This window comes from Brassica oleracea, chromosome C7 (assembly GCF_000695525.1).
Source record: "Brassica oleracea var. oleracea cultivar TO1000 chromosome C7, BOL, whole genome shotgun sequence".
In the NCBI taxonomy this organism is placed as follows: Eukaryota; Viridiplantae; Streptophyta; class Magnoliopsida; order Brassicales; family Brassicaceae; genus Brassica; species Brassica oleracea.
This window is the reverse complement of record NC_027754.1, coordinates 24844236-24857435: the sequence shown is the minus strand read 5'-3', so window position 1 is coordinate 24857435 and position 13200 is coordinate 24844236. Positions and strand designations below refer to the sequence as shown.

The window sequence follows — 13200 nt, the reverse complement described above, 5'->3', positions numbered from 1 at the left end:
AAAAAAAGTCTCCATTGATAGCACATGACTATAGCACGTTTTACTGAACTGCTATCATAGATGAGTCTGAAATTTGCTTATTATATAATAGGGTTAATTAAACGCTATGGTAGAGTTTCACTAAGCGGGAACCTAAAATTAGCTTTACCGCGGCACACTTAGTGAAAAAAAGACTAATCTGATTATTTTCCCTCTCTCCACTCGCGAAATACCTTTCTCTTTTTCTCAGTTTCCCCTCTTTCTCTACTAACCCTAAAAAAATTAGACCACAATCTCCATCACTAAAACCCTAATCCGCTAATCCAGAACCGTAATTGAGCTCCCCACATCCATTATTGTCGATTGCGAAGGTATCGAAGATTGAGATTGCGACATCTCTGTTGATTTGTTATCTCAAATGGAAGAGATGTTTTCTGCTTGCTTTGATTTCGTCTTTTCTTTCTTTCCTGTTTGATTTGCGTTCCTGCTCCACGTTCTTTGCTTAGATTTCCTTTATTATATTTTTGACAACATTTAACTTGATTCATGATTTTATCGATTTCGATTTACATTATTTGTTACTTTGAATGGTTCTCTATGTTACTAAAGGTTTGAATGTAGGTTTTAGAACATAGATGATGGATAAAGACTGGGTTCATCTGAGCAGGTAATGAATTGTATCATATATGTTATGTTTCAGTATGTGTTTAGTCACTGAGCTTGTGAATTTTTGTTCATGTCACCGTAGAGTCGATCCTGCTTATGAGAGAGGAGTTACTAAGTTTGTACGGGAAGTGGCTGCAGCTTCGGGAGGAATTGATATGATTGTCTGTCCTTGCATTGACTGTCGTAACATAGATCGTCATTGCGGAAGTGTGGTAGTTGCTCATCTTGTTACTAGAGGAATGGAGGAGGCTTATAAGAAACGCACTGATTGGTATCTGCATGGAGAGTTGAGCTCAGTGGTTGCAGATGAAAGAAGGGCAAGTCAATGGAATGATGAGATTATTGGTTTATACAGAGCCGCTGAGTGTTCCGATGAAGCTTTAGCTGGTACGGGGGATGTCTTTGAGATAGCAGAGGGAGAGGACAAGAAAGAAGATGAATTTTTGGCGAAGCTAGCTGAAGCTGAAACACCTTTGTATCATACATGTGCGAACCACAGCAAGTTATCTGCAATAGTGTCATTATTTAGATTAAAGACTTAGAATGGATGGTCTGACAAGAGCTTCAATGAACTGCTAGAGACGTTGCCGGAAATGTTACCAGAGGAGAATGTGCTGCACACTTCACTGTACGAGGTTAAGAAATTTTTGAAATCATTTGATATGGGTTACGAGAAGATCCATGCTTGTGTGAATGACTGCTGCCTATTCAGAAAGAAGTTGAAGAAGCTTGAGTACTGTCCAAAATGCAAGGCATCGAGATGGAAGACTAATATCCATACGGGTGAGAAGAAGAAAGGAGTCCCACAGAAAGTATTACGCTACTTTCCAATAATCCCACGGTTGAAGAGAATGTTCCGGTCTGAAGAAATGGCTAAGGATCTAAGGTGGCACTTCAGCAACAAAAGCACTGATGGGAAACTTCGACACCCTGTTGATTCAGTCACATGGGATCAGATGAATGCGAAATACCCTGACTTTGCCGCTGAAGAAAGGAACATGAGGCTTGGACTTTCAACAGACGGATTTAATCCATTCAACATGAAGAATTCTATGTACAGTTGCTGGCTGGTATTGTTAGTCAACTACAACTTGCCACCTGATTTATGTATGAAGAAGGAGAACATAATGCTTTCACTGTTGATTCCTGGTCCACAACAGCCCGGTAACAGTATAGATGTCTACTTAGAGCCTCTCATTGAAGATCTAAACCATTTGTGGAGCAGTGGAGAGTTAGTGTACGACGCGTTTACTCGATCAACTTTCACACTGAAGGCAATGTTGCTTTGGACGATCAGTGACTTCCCAGCTTATGGGAATCTTGCAGGCTGCAAAGTGAAGGGAAAAATGGGGTGTCCTTTATGTGGGAAAAACACAGACAGTATGTGGCTCAAGTACAGCAGAAAACATGTGTATATGTGCCACAGAAAAGGTCTGCCACCAGCTCATACTTTTCGGGGAAAGAAGAAGTGGTTTGATGGAAAAGCTGAGCAAAGGAGAAGGGGAAGAATTTTAACCGGCCTTGAAATTTCACAAAATCTCAGAAATTTCAAGAATGACTTTGGCAATGTTAAACATTCTGGGAGTAAGAGAAAAAAGATGGCCTGTACGGATTTAGATGAAGAGGAAGAGGAAGAGGAAGATGAGGAGGAAGAGGAAGAAGTGGAAATAGATGAGGATGAGTTATCTAGATGGAAGAAAAGATCTATCTTTTTCAAGCTACCTTATTGGGCGGTAAGATATCTCTTTCATGCTACCTTATATAGTTTTACATTTTGAATATGTTATGTCTAAATTTGACTTTACGTACTGTTTCTGATATGATTAGGAACTCCCGGTGAGGCACAACTTAGATGTTATGCATGTAGAGAGAAATGTGGCTGCTAGTCTAGTTTCGACATTGTTGCACTGTGGGAAATCCAAGGACGGTCTTCCGGCTCGTAAAGATCTTGAGGATCTTGGTATAAGGCAGGATTTACACCCTCGCATACATGGAAAACGAACATATCTTCCTCCAGCCCCGTGGTCTTTGTCTAAGACAGAGAAGAAGATATTTTGCAGGAGGCTTTTTGACTTCAAAGGGCCAGATGGATATTGCTCCAACATATCTAGAGGTGTTTCGTTAGATGACTGTAAAGTGACAGGGCTGAAATCACATGACTATCATGTGTTAATGCAGCAACTTCTTCCCATTGCATTGAAAGGGCTGTTACCTAAAGGACCGAGACTTGCAATTTCAAGGTTATGCGCATTCTTCAATCTGTTGTGCCAGAGAGTTATTGAGAGAGAGCAGCTTCTGGTTATGGAAGCGGAGATTGTAGAGACGCTTTGCTTGTTTGAAAGATATTTTCCTCCAAGTTTCTTCGATATCATGGTCCATCTGACTGTGCATCTAGGAAGGGAGGCCCGGCTTGGTGGACCTGTCCATTTTAGATGGATGTACCCATTTGAAAGGTAATGTCTTCATGACTGCTGTAGATATTTTCCTCTAATTTTCTTTTATAGCCATTTTAATCTGCTAATCGACATAGACACATTTTCAGGTACATGAAAGTCCTCAAAGACTTTGTTAGAAATCCTGCTAGACCAGAAGGGTGCATTGCTGAGTCTTATCTTGCCGAGGAATGTATGAAGTTTTGCAGTGATTTTCTCAAGAAGTCAACAAATGTACAAGATAAAGTAGAGAGAAACATGGACTATGAGAACAGCTCTATCTTAGAGGGTCGTCCAATATCAGCTGGCACATCAGTTACACTCACTGAAATGGAGAAGAAAATAGCACATCTTGCTATCATCCAAAACCTTGCTCTCGTCGAACCTTTTGTAGAGTAAGAATCCTATTCTTTATATTTATATTGTCTTTACTCGTTTTGATATTTATTTCTAATATGCACATTCTCTGTCCAGTGAGCATCTCCAGTATTTACAAGACTCAGATGACAAATGTAGGAGAGATGCATCCATCTTATGGAGTATGCATACTAAGAATTTTGCTTCATAGCTAAAAGAACAGGTACATGATTTGTTATCTGGTTTTGATAATATGATATAGGTGTTTTACTAGTCTTAACTTTTGTAGGTGCCTCTTGATTCTAAAGAACATGACGAAACACTCAAGTGGCTAGCCTATGGTCCACGTTCTTCAGCTAAGTCATATACGGGCTATATAGTTAACGGTCAGAGGTTTCACACCGCATCAGTTGATAGGAAAAGTCAGAATTCTGGGGTTTACTATGAGGCTACAGCAGTTTGTAGATCTAGTGCGAAAGATACAGCACAGGTGGTTGATTGGGTTTCTTACTACGGCAGAGTAACTGACATCATTCTGATAGACTATAATGTCTTCTATGTTCCTCTGTTTCGGTGTCATTGGGCTGTAAAGGGTAATGGAGTGAAGATTGAAGATGGGTTTACACTTGTTAACATGAATCATAGTCAAGCCTCTTTCACAAGTGATCCTTACATTATGGCTTCTCAGGCGAAGCAAGTCTTTTACTCAAGGGAAAATGAGACTTCTAATTGGTATATTGTAATGAGAGGTCCTTCAAGAAGATATAGTAAAGAAGATATTCAAGAGGGAAATGCTGAGATTGGTCCACTGCCTACAAATATTGACATGGAAGTCGACAATGATGAAGCCTACGAAGTCAGAACAGATTGTGAAGGAATATATGTCTGAAACGTATCCTTACTTTATGTGTTTGTTTTGTGCTTCTTTGCTTCTGTCTGTGCTTGTTTTGTGCTTGTTTGCTTCTGTGTGTGCTTGTTTTGTACTTGGTTGTTGTTTTGTTTAGAGTTAACTTTTTCCTGCTCATAATTTGATGCAGGTAAATTGAGATGAGACGTGGAAAAAAGAAAGGAGTCAGTAAGGCAAGGAAGAAAGTAGTACAAGAAGATACAGAAGTTGAGTTTATCTGTACTTTACATGGTGAAGGGGTAGACCAAGATGAAGTTGTTCAAGAGCATGCAGGAGCTGAAGGTGTTCAAGAACAGCAAAACCATGAACAGAGAAACGATGAACAACAACAGACAGAAGAGCCTGAAGATGAAGTCGAATTATCTACTAATGAAGAGACTGAAGTTGGAACCAACCGTAAGAGGAAGCGTGGACCGACAAGAATGAAAGACCTAGCCAAAGACCCAAATTCCAGAGTTCATGTTGATTTCAATGCCATGGGAGAAGCGTATGGTGAAGGTTCAGTGAAGTTGTCTTCGTATCTAGGTCCATTGGTTAGGGAGCACGTTCCTGTCACAGTTGAAGGTTGGAAAAAACTCTCTGAAGAAGTGAAGACAGTTCTCTGGAAATCTGTGCAGGTAAAAATTTCTATACTATGAGAACATTTAGATGTTATGCAACTAGAGATAGATTACTGAGTTATTTTCAACGTGAGTGCAGGCAAGGTTTGAAATTGATGAAGACTACCATAGGGATGCAGTGCTTAAGCAGATGGGAGCGTTGTGGAGATCATCGAAGTCACGTCTTGTCACCCAAATCAATGAATCCGATAATAACCAACAAAGGATGAAGCTCAGACCAAAAAATGTTCCTCCGGTTGAGTGGCGCAAATTTGTGAAGTTGAAAACAAGCCAAGAATTCAAGGTATGTATTTTGAGTTGAGTAAAATATGTTTTCAAAGTACATAACATATTAACAACCAGAAGTTATGATAGGCTGTGAGTGATAGCTACAAGGAGAGAAGACGCAAACAGATACCTCACACTTGTAGTCGGAAGGGAATGGTTAGACTAGCAGAAGACATGGTACGTATTCTTTCTTCTCGTTGTTTCATTTTCAATTGGTACGTTGGTATATTGACATACAATGTTTCCATAGAAAAACAGTTCTGATGACCCATCTCAAGTGACAAGACTTAAAATATGGGTTAAGTCTCGTACCCGAAAAGATGGAACTCCTATAAACACAAATGCGGCTGAAAAGATTGTAAGTGAAAAACATAAATTATGGTTTGCTATATCAAATGCTTTTCATATTAATCGTTTGTTGTCTGATGTACAGCAAAAGGCAGCTGAGCTTGGTAGTGGTGCCAATCCATCGTCTGCTAAAAATCAAGATGAGGATACACTCGTCAAGCTGTTAGGACCTGATAATCCTGGTCGTATGAGAGTAATGGGCAGAAATATGAGTAAGACCAAGTTAGCTTGCTTCCAAGTTAAGCACAAGACTATTTCTGAAATGCAAGAGAAGCAATATGAACTCCAGGAAACGGTTAATCAGTTAAAGGCTGAACTAGCAGCAGTGAAAAACCAGGTCATATAATATTTCTGTTTATACATTGAGATAGTAGGTGATAACAAAAGAATAAGAATATTTTTGGTTTAACTTACAGAGAGAAGAATATGAAGTTGGTGAAAACTCGGCGGCAAGGAGTGTGAACAAAAAAACAGAAAAAAAGTGTCTTATAATAGATTGGGCTGATGAAGATGGCAACGTTGGTGAGGGCCGTATTCTCTATTCAGACCCAAACGATATAGTCAATGACTGTCGTTTAGGACCTACAGATGTTAAAGTATTGGTTGACTCTGCTACTGAACCAGAAGCTTTCCTCTGGAGACCTGCAAAGAACATGTGCACGATTCAGGAAGCTGTTGGCCATATTATTGCATGGCCTAAGAGTAAATGTGTTGAACTAGGCCAGGGCCTCCAACCAGAAGATATTGCTCCACTGGTAAAGTATTTTGGTCCATTCTCTTACTAGTTAATGTACTGAGTAGGCTTTTACTGATATTGTACTGAGTAGTTAGTGTACTGAGTAGGCTTAAACTTATATTGTATTGTCATTGTCTGATAGGGCTCAAGATCAAATTCTCTCAACAAATGCAAACTATTGGATTTATCCGATGATAATGTAGTTGTTGGTGAAGGACGCTGGCAGACGCAAGAACCAAAAGCTTTGGTGAATGGACTTCCTCTCGGACCAAAGGCAGTAAAAGTTTTTCTGGATGTTGTACATGAACCTGAAACATTTTTATGGAGGCCTACGTTGGAAGTGGCATACCTTGAGGACAGCGTAATGACTTTTATATCATGGCCCGCTCACAAAGTTGTATTCGAAAACCCAGTGGAAGCAAGAACAAAAGTGTCTCCGACTCCAAATACTGCAGGTCTTAAAGTTCCTTCTCCTGGGTCTACTGGAAGCAGCCTTAAAAAAAATGGAAAATCAAGAGCAACAACATCAACTACTCCTACTACGAAGTCTTCCTCAATGCCGGTAACATTGTATTCCTTAGGTTTTCCTCTAATATTATTTGTCTTACTGTCTGAGTACTACAATGTTTTGTATTGTAAACATGACAGCTAAATGATGGATCCCAAGCTATAAACGTGAATCAGAAGTGCAAATTGATGGACATCAGTGAGAGGAAACAAGTTGTTGCCGAAGGACGTGTGCATTCAACAGACCCAAATCAGATGGTTCACTTTGTACGATTAGGTCCGAACGCAGCTAGAGTGTGGGTAGATGTAGTGTTGGTAGATGATGCAGACGTTTGGAGGAAGTCTGATGAAATGGAGAGCTTGAAGGATGCACATGGTTTTTCTATCGCATGGCCACTTGATAAATTGGTCATATTTTAAGAGGAACAGGTAAGTGTTGTGCTTTTTATTTACAATCTTTCTGATGCAATTCCTAAACTGATTAATAGAGGTTTTGATTGTAGCAACTTGGGGGAATGAAGAACTCTGGTCCAGCCTTTAAACAAGGCTACTGAACTTATAATTATCTTATGTGTAAGACTTTGTTTTCTGTTTTCAATCGGCTGTGTAAACTTTATGACTTATGTTTATGTGTAAGACTTTACGTCATCTTCTATGAATGCTCTATGAATGCTTTTGTTGTTGTTTATGAGATTTGTTTTCTGAAATCAATTCTGGGCACCAACATATCATAGCATAACCAACAAACCAGTAATAACAAAATACAATTGTTATAGTTGAAAATCATAGCATTTAAATCAAACTACGAATTAGACAAACAAATCTACAATAGCGAAAACAAAAAAAGTTATAGTAAAATATCATAGCGTTTAAAAGTACCTACGAATTGGACAATGATAACATATTTCAAAGCTGTAGCAAAATTAAATATAAGAATACTGGACAGCTATTGTAGAAGGACATATCATAACTCAAATTATTAATCGTAAACAATTTGTGACAAAATAAAAACGTGTTATTGTTACGTTAAAAACAGCATTCATTTATTGCTATCGTATTGGAATATTAGTAGCGTCAAAGAAAACCGCTATCGTAGAGAGGGAACCTATGATGGCTGCCGATGACATAGCAGATGAGAAAACGCTATGAAACCCCTATAATAGCGTTAATCATGAGCTAAGAATGTACATATTTCTTATAGTGTATTTATTTCTAAAACACCAAATTCAGAGCAATCAAGCTTTAAATTTTTTTTTGAAACCACAGCTCTAGAAATAACCTACAGCTGTACAAGTGCTCTGCAGAGCCAAATATCCAAAGCATTGTTTTAGTGCTTTCATAAAATTCTACAGCAATAAAATTTAAAGCCACAGCAAAAACTCTACAGATTTATTTCTACAGCAAAAATTTTAAAGCTACAGCCATTACCAATCGGACCCTTTATCTTGCCATTACCAATCGGACCCTTTATCTTACTTCTCACGAAAACTCACATTTAAAACAAGTTTCTATTTTACTTGTCAAATTAGTTAAAACCAGTGAACATCATTAGATTAGCTTTTAGTCAGATATCTGATGGTATAATAAAAAAACATGTATAACGATAAAACAACTTTTACAATTCTATTAAATGTCCACTAAAAATTTTTTTTTGGTCACTTTCTACGTATATCCAAACTCTTAATCAAACCATATTTCTTTTCTACCAATGCTTTTTTGGCAAATTCTGTCCATGTCCATGAAAAAAATGATCTTTTGAAAGTGTTTTATACTGTAAAGCAAACTCTAAAATATGTTATTTTATGTAATGCACTCCTTATTTATTTAGGTACCTTTGAGAGGATTCATTACAAAAAAAAAAACATGAATTACATCACATAAATAGTATCAGAAAAAATAGTGATAGAATTACTTATAAAAAAAATGATACAAGTTATGTTATCATAACATCACTTATACTTAATTTTATTTTACTAATTTATTTAGCATCATTCCAATGAGCTGATACAAAAATTATACAAAAATGATACAAAATATGATTCTACATCATTTAAATAACTGATACATATACAAATTTGTGTTAATATTATTTATAAAAATAATACATAATTAACATCATTTAAATAAATAAAAAAAGCAAGTGTTACATCAATAATAAAATGATACTAACATCATTCAGTTTAAATTAATTTGTAATTCGTGGTAATTAGGCAAAAACAATTTAGGCCGCCAGTCCCACGAGCCTCTTATCCATTCTTATTCGATCACAACGAAATATTCAATATTAATAATATAAATTTATATCATATATATATTTAATGGATATCTTATAAAAATTGTATTGCTTTATAAGTAATTCATAAAATTATTTGAATTTTTAATATTTGATATATATGTACATAAACATTTTAAAAATCTTCATGACTTAAATGAATTCCAACGTTAAATAGCATATTAAATGTATTTAAATGAACTGATATTTTGTATTAATAAATTATAACTGCTAATGAATATTAATATCGTAATCAAAAGAAATGAGTTACCTGAAGAAAATAATTACTATGAAGATGCTATAATTTTTGCCATTAAAAATAAATTTATTGCCATAAATATTGGGATTTACCTCGATTGTTTCTCAAAATTTTGACTAGTAAATATTTCTTTACATCTCCCAATATCTTTTTAATTAAAACACCATAATCATCTTCTTCTATTCCTCTCTCCTTTAAAAAACGTTTCTAAAAGTTTGTGAAATTTGATGATGATCCCATACTAATTCTCTATAATTTTTTCTCGTATTATATCATATTTGTTTTTTTATTACTTCATATCTTTTGATATTATTCAGAATTGTTTTTGTACGGTGAACTTTGAAATCACATAGAGATACACTACTAATCACTGAAAAGAGTATGTTTTCTACTTGTTTGGAGAAAAATAAAAGAAAGTTACTTCGAAATTCTATGATATCAATACTTTTGAATGTTTTTTCTCAAAAATTTAATCGCTTTCATTATCTTTTACTTTTTGTAAGTTGGAAATGTATTCAAGTGTGATAATATCTAAATGATAGCTATTGGGACACTTGCAATCAAGAGAAAAGAAATATAGCTGAGGAATGAATAACATGAAACAAGCACAAGAATATAGACACGATTCAAATCAATTTTGATTGAGTTTGATTTACAAATTTTTTCATGTTTGTAAATGACAATTTTTTTTATGTATTAATACAAATTATCTCATAATAATTTTAATTTTCTTTTTGTTCTGAAAATCTTAATAGATATTATAAAACATATAATTATAGGATTATTAATAATTTATCATTAATCTAATATTTTAAAATTTAAATTAACATCAATTATGTAATTGATAAAAAATATCTAACAATAATTATAGCATTCACGTAAATAATTACATCATTTCTATTAAGTGATACAAATATTGATATCAATTTTTTCAACCGACACATATTAACACCAATTTCAATAAATGATGCAAATATTCTAAATATTAACATCAATTATTTTAAAGCTGATGTAAATTATTTGTATCACCATTTTCAGAGTCATTTTAATAAATGATATAAAATTCACTTGTATCATTTATACCTAATGCAAATATTTAGAATAAGTTATTCAGTCAACTTCGTTTTTGTAGTGATTCAACAAAACTACCTCTAGGCAAAGCTGTGTAAATTTGCTCAATTTTTTTGTAAGATTAAATTCTTTTTAGCATGCTAATTATTTGTAATATTATATGAATATATTTGAATCTGGCTATATTTATAGTCATGAACTACACTATCAGCTGATAAGGTTTGGCAATATGCATACAAGATAAACTCATTTATGATATTATCCTCAAGTAATCAAAAATCGTTACTTGTTTGATTCAACACTTGTTTATCTTGGGTTTTTTTGCACAAATGATAAACCTAACTGTAACTATAATCCTATGAAGTTGGACTGCAAATATTTTACAAGTGCACCTATCAAGTTTTATTTTAGATATATTAACCACTTCAAATTAAAATATTTTAACTTCTCGCATTTGGAGAGTAAATATCTTAGTCATTAACTTAGTTATGAGTGTGAATCAATGTATTTGATTAAATTCAATATTTCAAGAAATAAATAACCAAAATTCAGAAACTATGATTATAAAAGAAGATAATTAAAAGTGAATATTAGTTTTTTTTTCTCTTGTTCTTCTCTTTCCCCAAGTTTCATGAGTCATGAGTGTTTTTTAAGGTTTATGTAATCTTCATGATTTCTTGTCAAATTTTCCATAGCCTATCATAAGGAAATTTAATTATTTGATTAAAAAAATTAATTCTAAAGTTCTTCCTAATTCAAAAGAATATTCGAACAATTCAAATTCTCAAGATGTTGCTAGACATATGAACACATGTGCTTCTCAAGAATGCAATGAACAAACTAACCATTCTGAGTCAAGTGTTGACTTTACATCTTGTCGAAGCTCAAATCTTTATGAGTTAATGACATTGAGGATATTTCTTGCAAAAACACTCATCAGTTGTATGGTGAAACTGATATTGACATAGATGCATAGAAGTAAAATGTAGAAAATACGCTATTGAAAATAGACAGATTTTTAACATTTGTAATGATGAGATATTAATAGCTACGGTTTTGAACCCCCAAAATTATTGCCTTCGAATCGAGTCCTAGGAAATCAAGAACAATAATTGATTAAGAACTAAACATGTGGTGTAAGTAGTTTTTATATGTGTATAATTAATATAACTTTGGCATATGTAATCTAATTACTTGTCTTACAGTAATGTTCTTCTATAAGACTTTAAGCTTATCCATGATTTGAGTAAATACATACTCTAAAATACAACTAAAGTGTAGATTTTCTTACGTAAGTATGTTGTTACTTATGTTATAGTTCGACAAAAGAGAATCAGATGATCCTAGCCCCTATTTTCTTATAATCGGACAACCAAGTATGGACAAAACATAACTTTATTAACACATTTCATATTGTGATTTACCTTTTTCATTGGATATTTCTAGGTGAAATATCTTGTTCGTACGGTCTAATATATGTGTTTAGATAGAAAAAAGCTATGCAAGAAGAAGTTGTGTTCTTTTTGTTCTGAAAGAGAACAAACCTCTAACATACTTGTGGAACAATCTTGATAAAAAAATATCCCTGTTCGGGAACGCGCTAGGCGCTAGTCGGGCGGTCGGGTTGGGCCTAGCGCCTAAAAAGAAAATCGGGGATTAACCATACAAGTTTTATAAGCAAAAATATTGTAGACAATACTCTGTGGACAACATTATGTAAACAAATATTGGTTTCAGTTTATTTTTTTTGTATATTAGTGTTATTTTCACCTTTTTTTGTTTTTGTTAATTTTTTAGTTTAAGACATATATCTAAATTTGTGCAAGAAGTTATAATTTTTTTATTTTGTATATTTAGACATCTTTTTAATATATATTTTAGTATTTATATATAAAAAGTATGGATGTGAGTTGTGTGCACTAATTAGCCATGGATGAAGAAAGTTGATGTATTATTAAATTGTTGATATGGATGGAAGAACTGTGTACATAAAAACTGTGGATATTAGATTTGTTACGAACGAGTTATGAGTACACATTTCTCTAACACACATTTTGTCGAGCATCATACTTACCTTCGTTTTTTCTATTGTGTTTTTCTCCAAATGAATATGCGGACATACAAATTTTCTTTTCAATTACATTACAATACCAAACAAGCTCATGATCTTCTTCAACTCTGATACTTGATAAGAATCATTCTTACTCAAAATTAGTTACTTTTTAATTAAATCTTAAATAATTTCATATTTTAGTACCTCATCAAACTATTAGTAGAGATATTTATGGATTTCGCCGGATTCCACCATCTTGTGCACCACAACAACCGTCTTATATATCTATCTATTTATGGATTTTCAACTGAAATTCTACATATGTGGCATAAATCTTTGAAAACTCTTTTTCAGAAACAGAAGCACGTGTTTGTATTTTTCATCATCTCTTGAAGAGAAGAAGAGACAAGAGGAATTAGACGAGATTGGAGTTCAGGGATTTGAGAAAGTGATTTTGAGATAAGAGAGAAGTAGCATGTATGATTACTTCGATGGTTTCAGTTTTCTAATAATAAAAATATTATTTTTTTAATTAGAGAAAAACAAGATGTAATATTAAGTTTGGTTAGTTTTAGATAAAAGTAGACTAAATAAATAACAAGAAAAATATGTGTCTCAAGTGGAAAGTTTGAGATGTATTAAAAAGTTAAAATGTAACTTTTTTTTTTTACTTTTTAACCTCTTGTATGGCTATATTTAGCTTTCTTGTTTATTCATTTTTTTTTT

General features: G+C 34.0%; 2 protein-coding genes across 3 annotated transcripts; both read left to right on the top strand.

Annotated features, from left to right (window-relative positions):
* LOC106306762 lies at positions 1-3816 on the top strand. Of its 2 annotated transcripts, none has more exons than XM_013743501.1 (6): positions 1-646; positions 728-2378; positions 2473-3098; positions 3188-3472; positions 3552-3657; positions 3724-3816. In XM_013743501.1, the coding sequence occupies exons 2-5, from the start codon at positions 1239-1241 to the stop codon at positions 3643-3645; spliced, it is 2145 nt and encodes a 714-aa protein (XP_013598955.1). In that variant the 5' UTR covers positions 1-646; positions 728-1238; the 3' UTR covers positions 3646-3657; positions 3724-3816. The 2 variants fall into 2 exon arrangements, with proteins under 2 accessions (XP_013598955.1, XP_013598954.1); XM_013743500.1 differs by having other exon boundaries at positions 3176-3472.
* A 410-nt stretch (positions 3817-4226) lies between these two features.
* Positions 4227-7530, top strand: LOC106302933. The gene is made up of 10 exons (XM_013739331.1): positions 4227-4317; positions 4472-4958; positions 5041-5244; positions 5316-5405; positions 5479-5586; positions 5662-5913; positions 5993-6331; positions 6455-6874; positions 6961-7248; positions 7323-7530. Exons 2-9 carry the CDS (start codon positions 4482-4484, stop codon positions 7237-7239), a joined length of 2169 nt encoding a protein of 722 aa, XP_013594785.1. The 5' UTR covers positions 4227-4317; positions 4472-4481; the 3' UTR covers positions 7240-7248; positions 7323-7530.
* The last annotated feature ends 5670 nt before the right edge of the window (positions 7531-13200 follow it).

What these genes read in the sequence shown, in the direction of transcription:
- LOC106306762 (XM_013743500.1), top strand. Translation starts at nt 1,239, where the DNA reads ATGTTACCAGAGGAGAATGTGCTGCACACTTCACTGTACGAGGTTAAG. An exon ending in TGGATGTACCCATTTGAAAG is followed by an intron (nt 3,099 to 3,175) that starts GTAATGTCTTCA and finishes TAATCGACATAG; the next exon opens with ACACATTTTCAGGTACATGA. An exon ending in CTCGTCGAACCTTTTGTAGA is followed by an intron (nt 3,473 to 3,551) that starts GTAAGAATCCTA and finishes TTCTCTGTCCAG; the next exon opens with TGAGCATCTCCAGTATTTAC.
- LOC106302933 (XM_013739331.1), top strand. Translation starts at nt 4,482, where the DNA reads ATGAGACGTGGAAAAAAGAAAGGAGTCAGTAAGGCAAGGAAGAAAGTA. An exon ending in TTCTCTGGAAATCTGTGCAG is followed by an intron (nt 4,959 to 5,040) that starts GTAAAAATTTCT and finishes ACGTGAGTGCAG; the next exon opens with GCAAGGTTTGAAATTGATGA. An exon ending in TTAGACTAGCAGAAGACATG is followed by an intron (nt 5,406 to 5,478) that starts GTACGTATTCTT and finishes ATGTTTCCATAG; the next exon opens with AAAAACAGTTCTGATGACCC.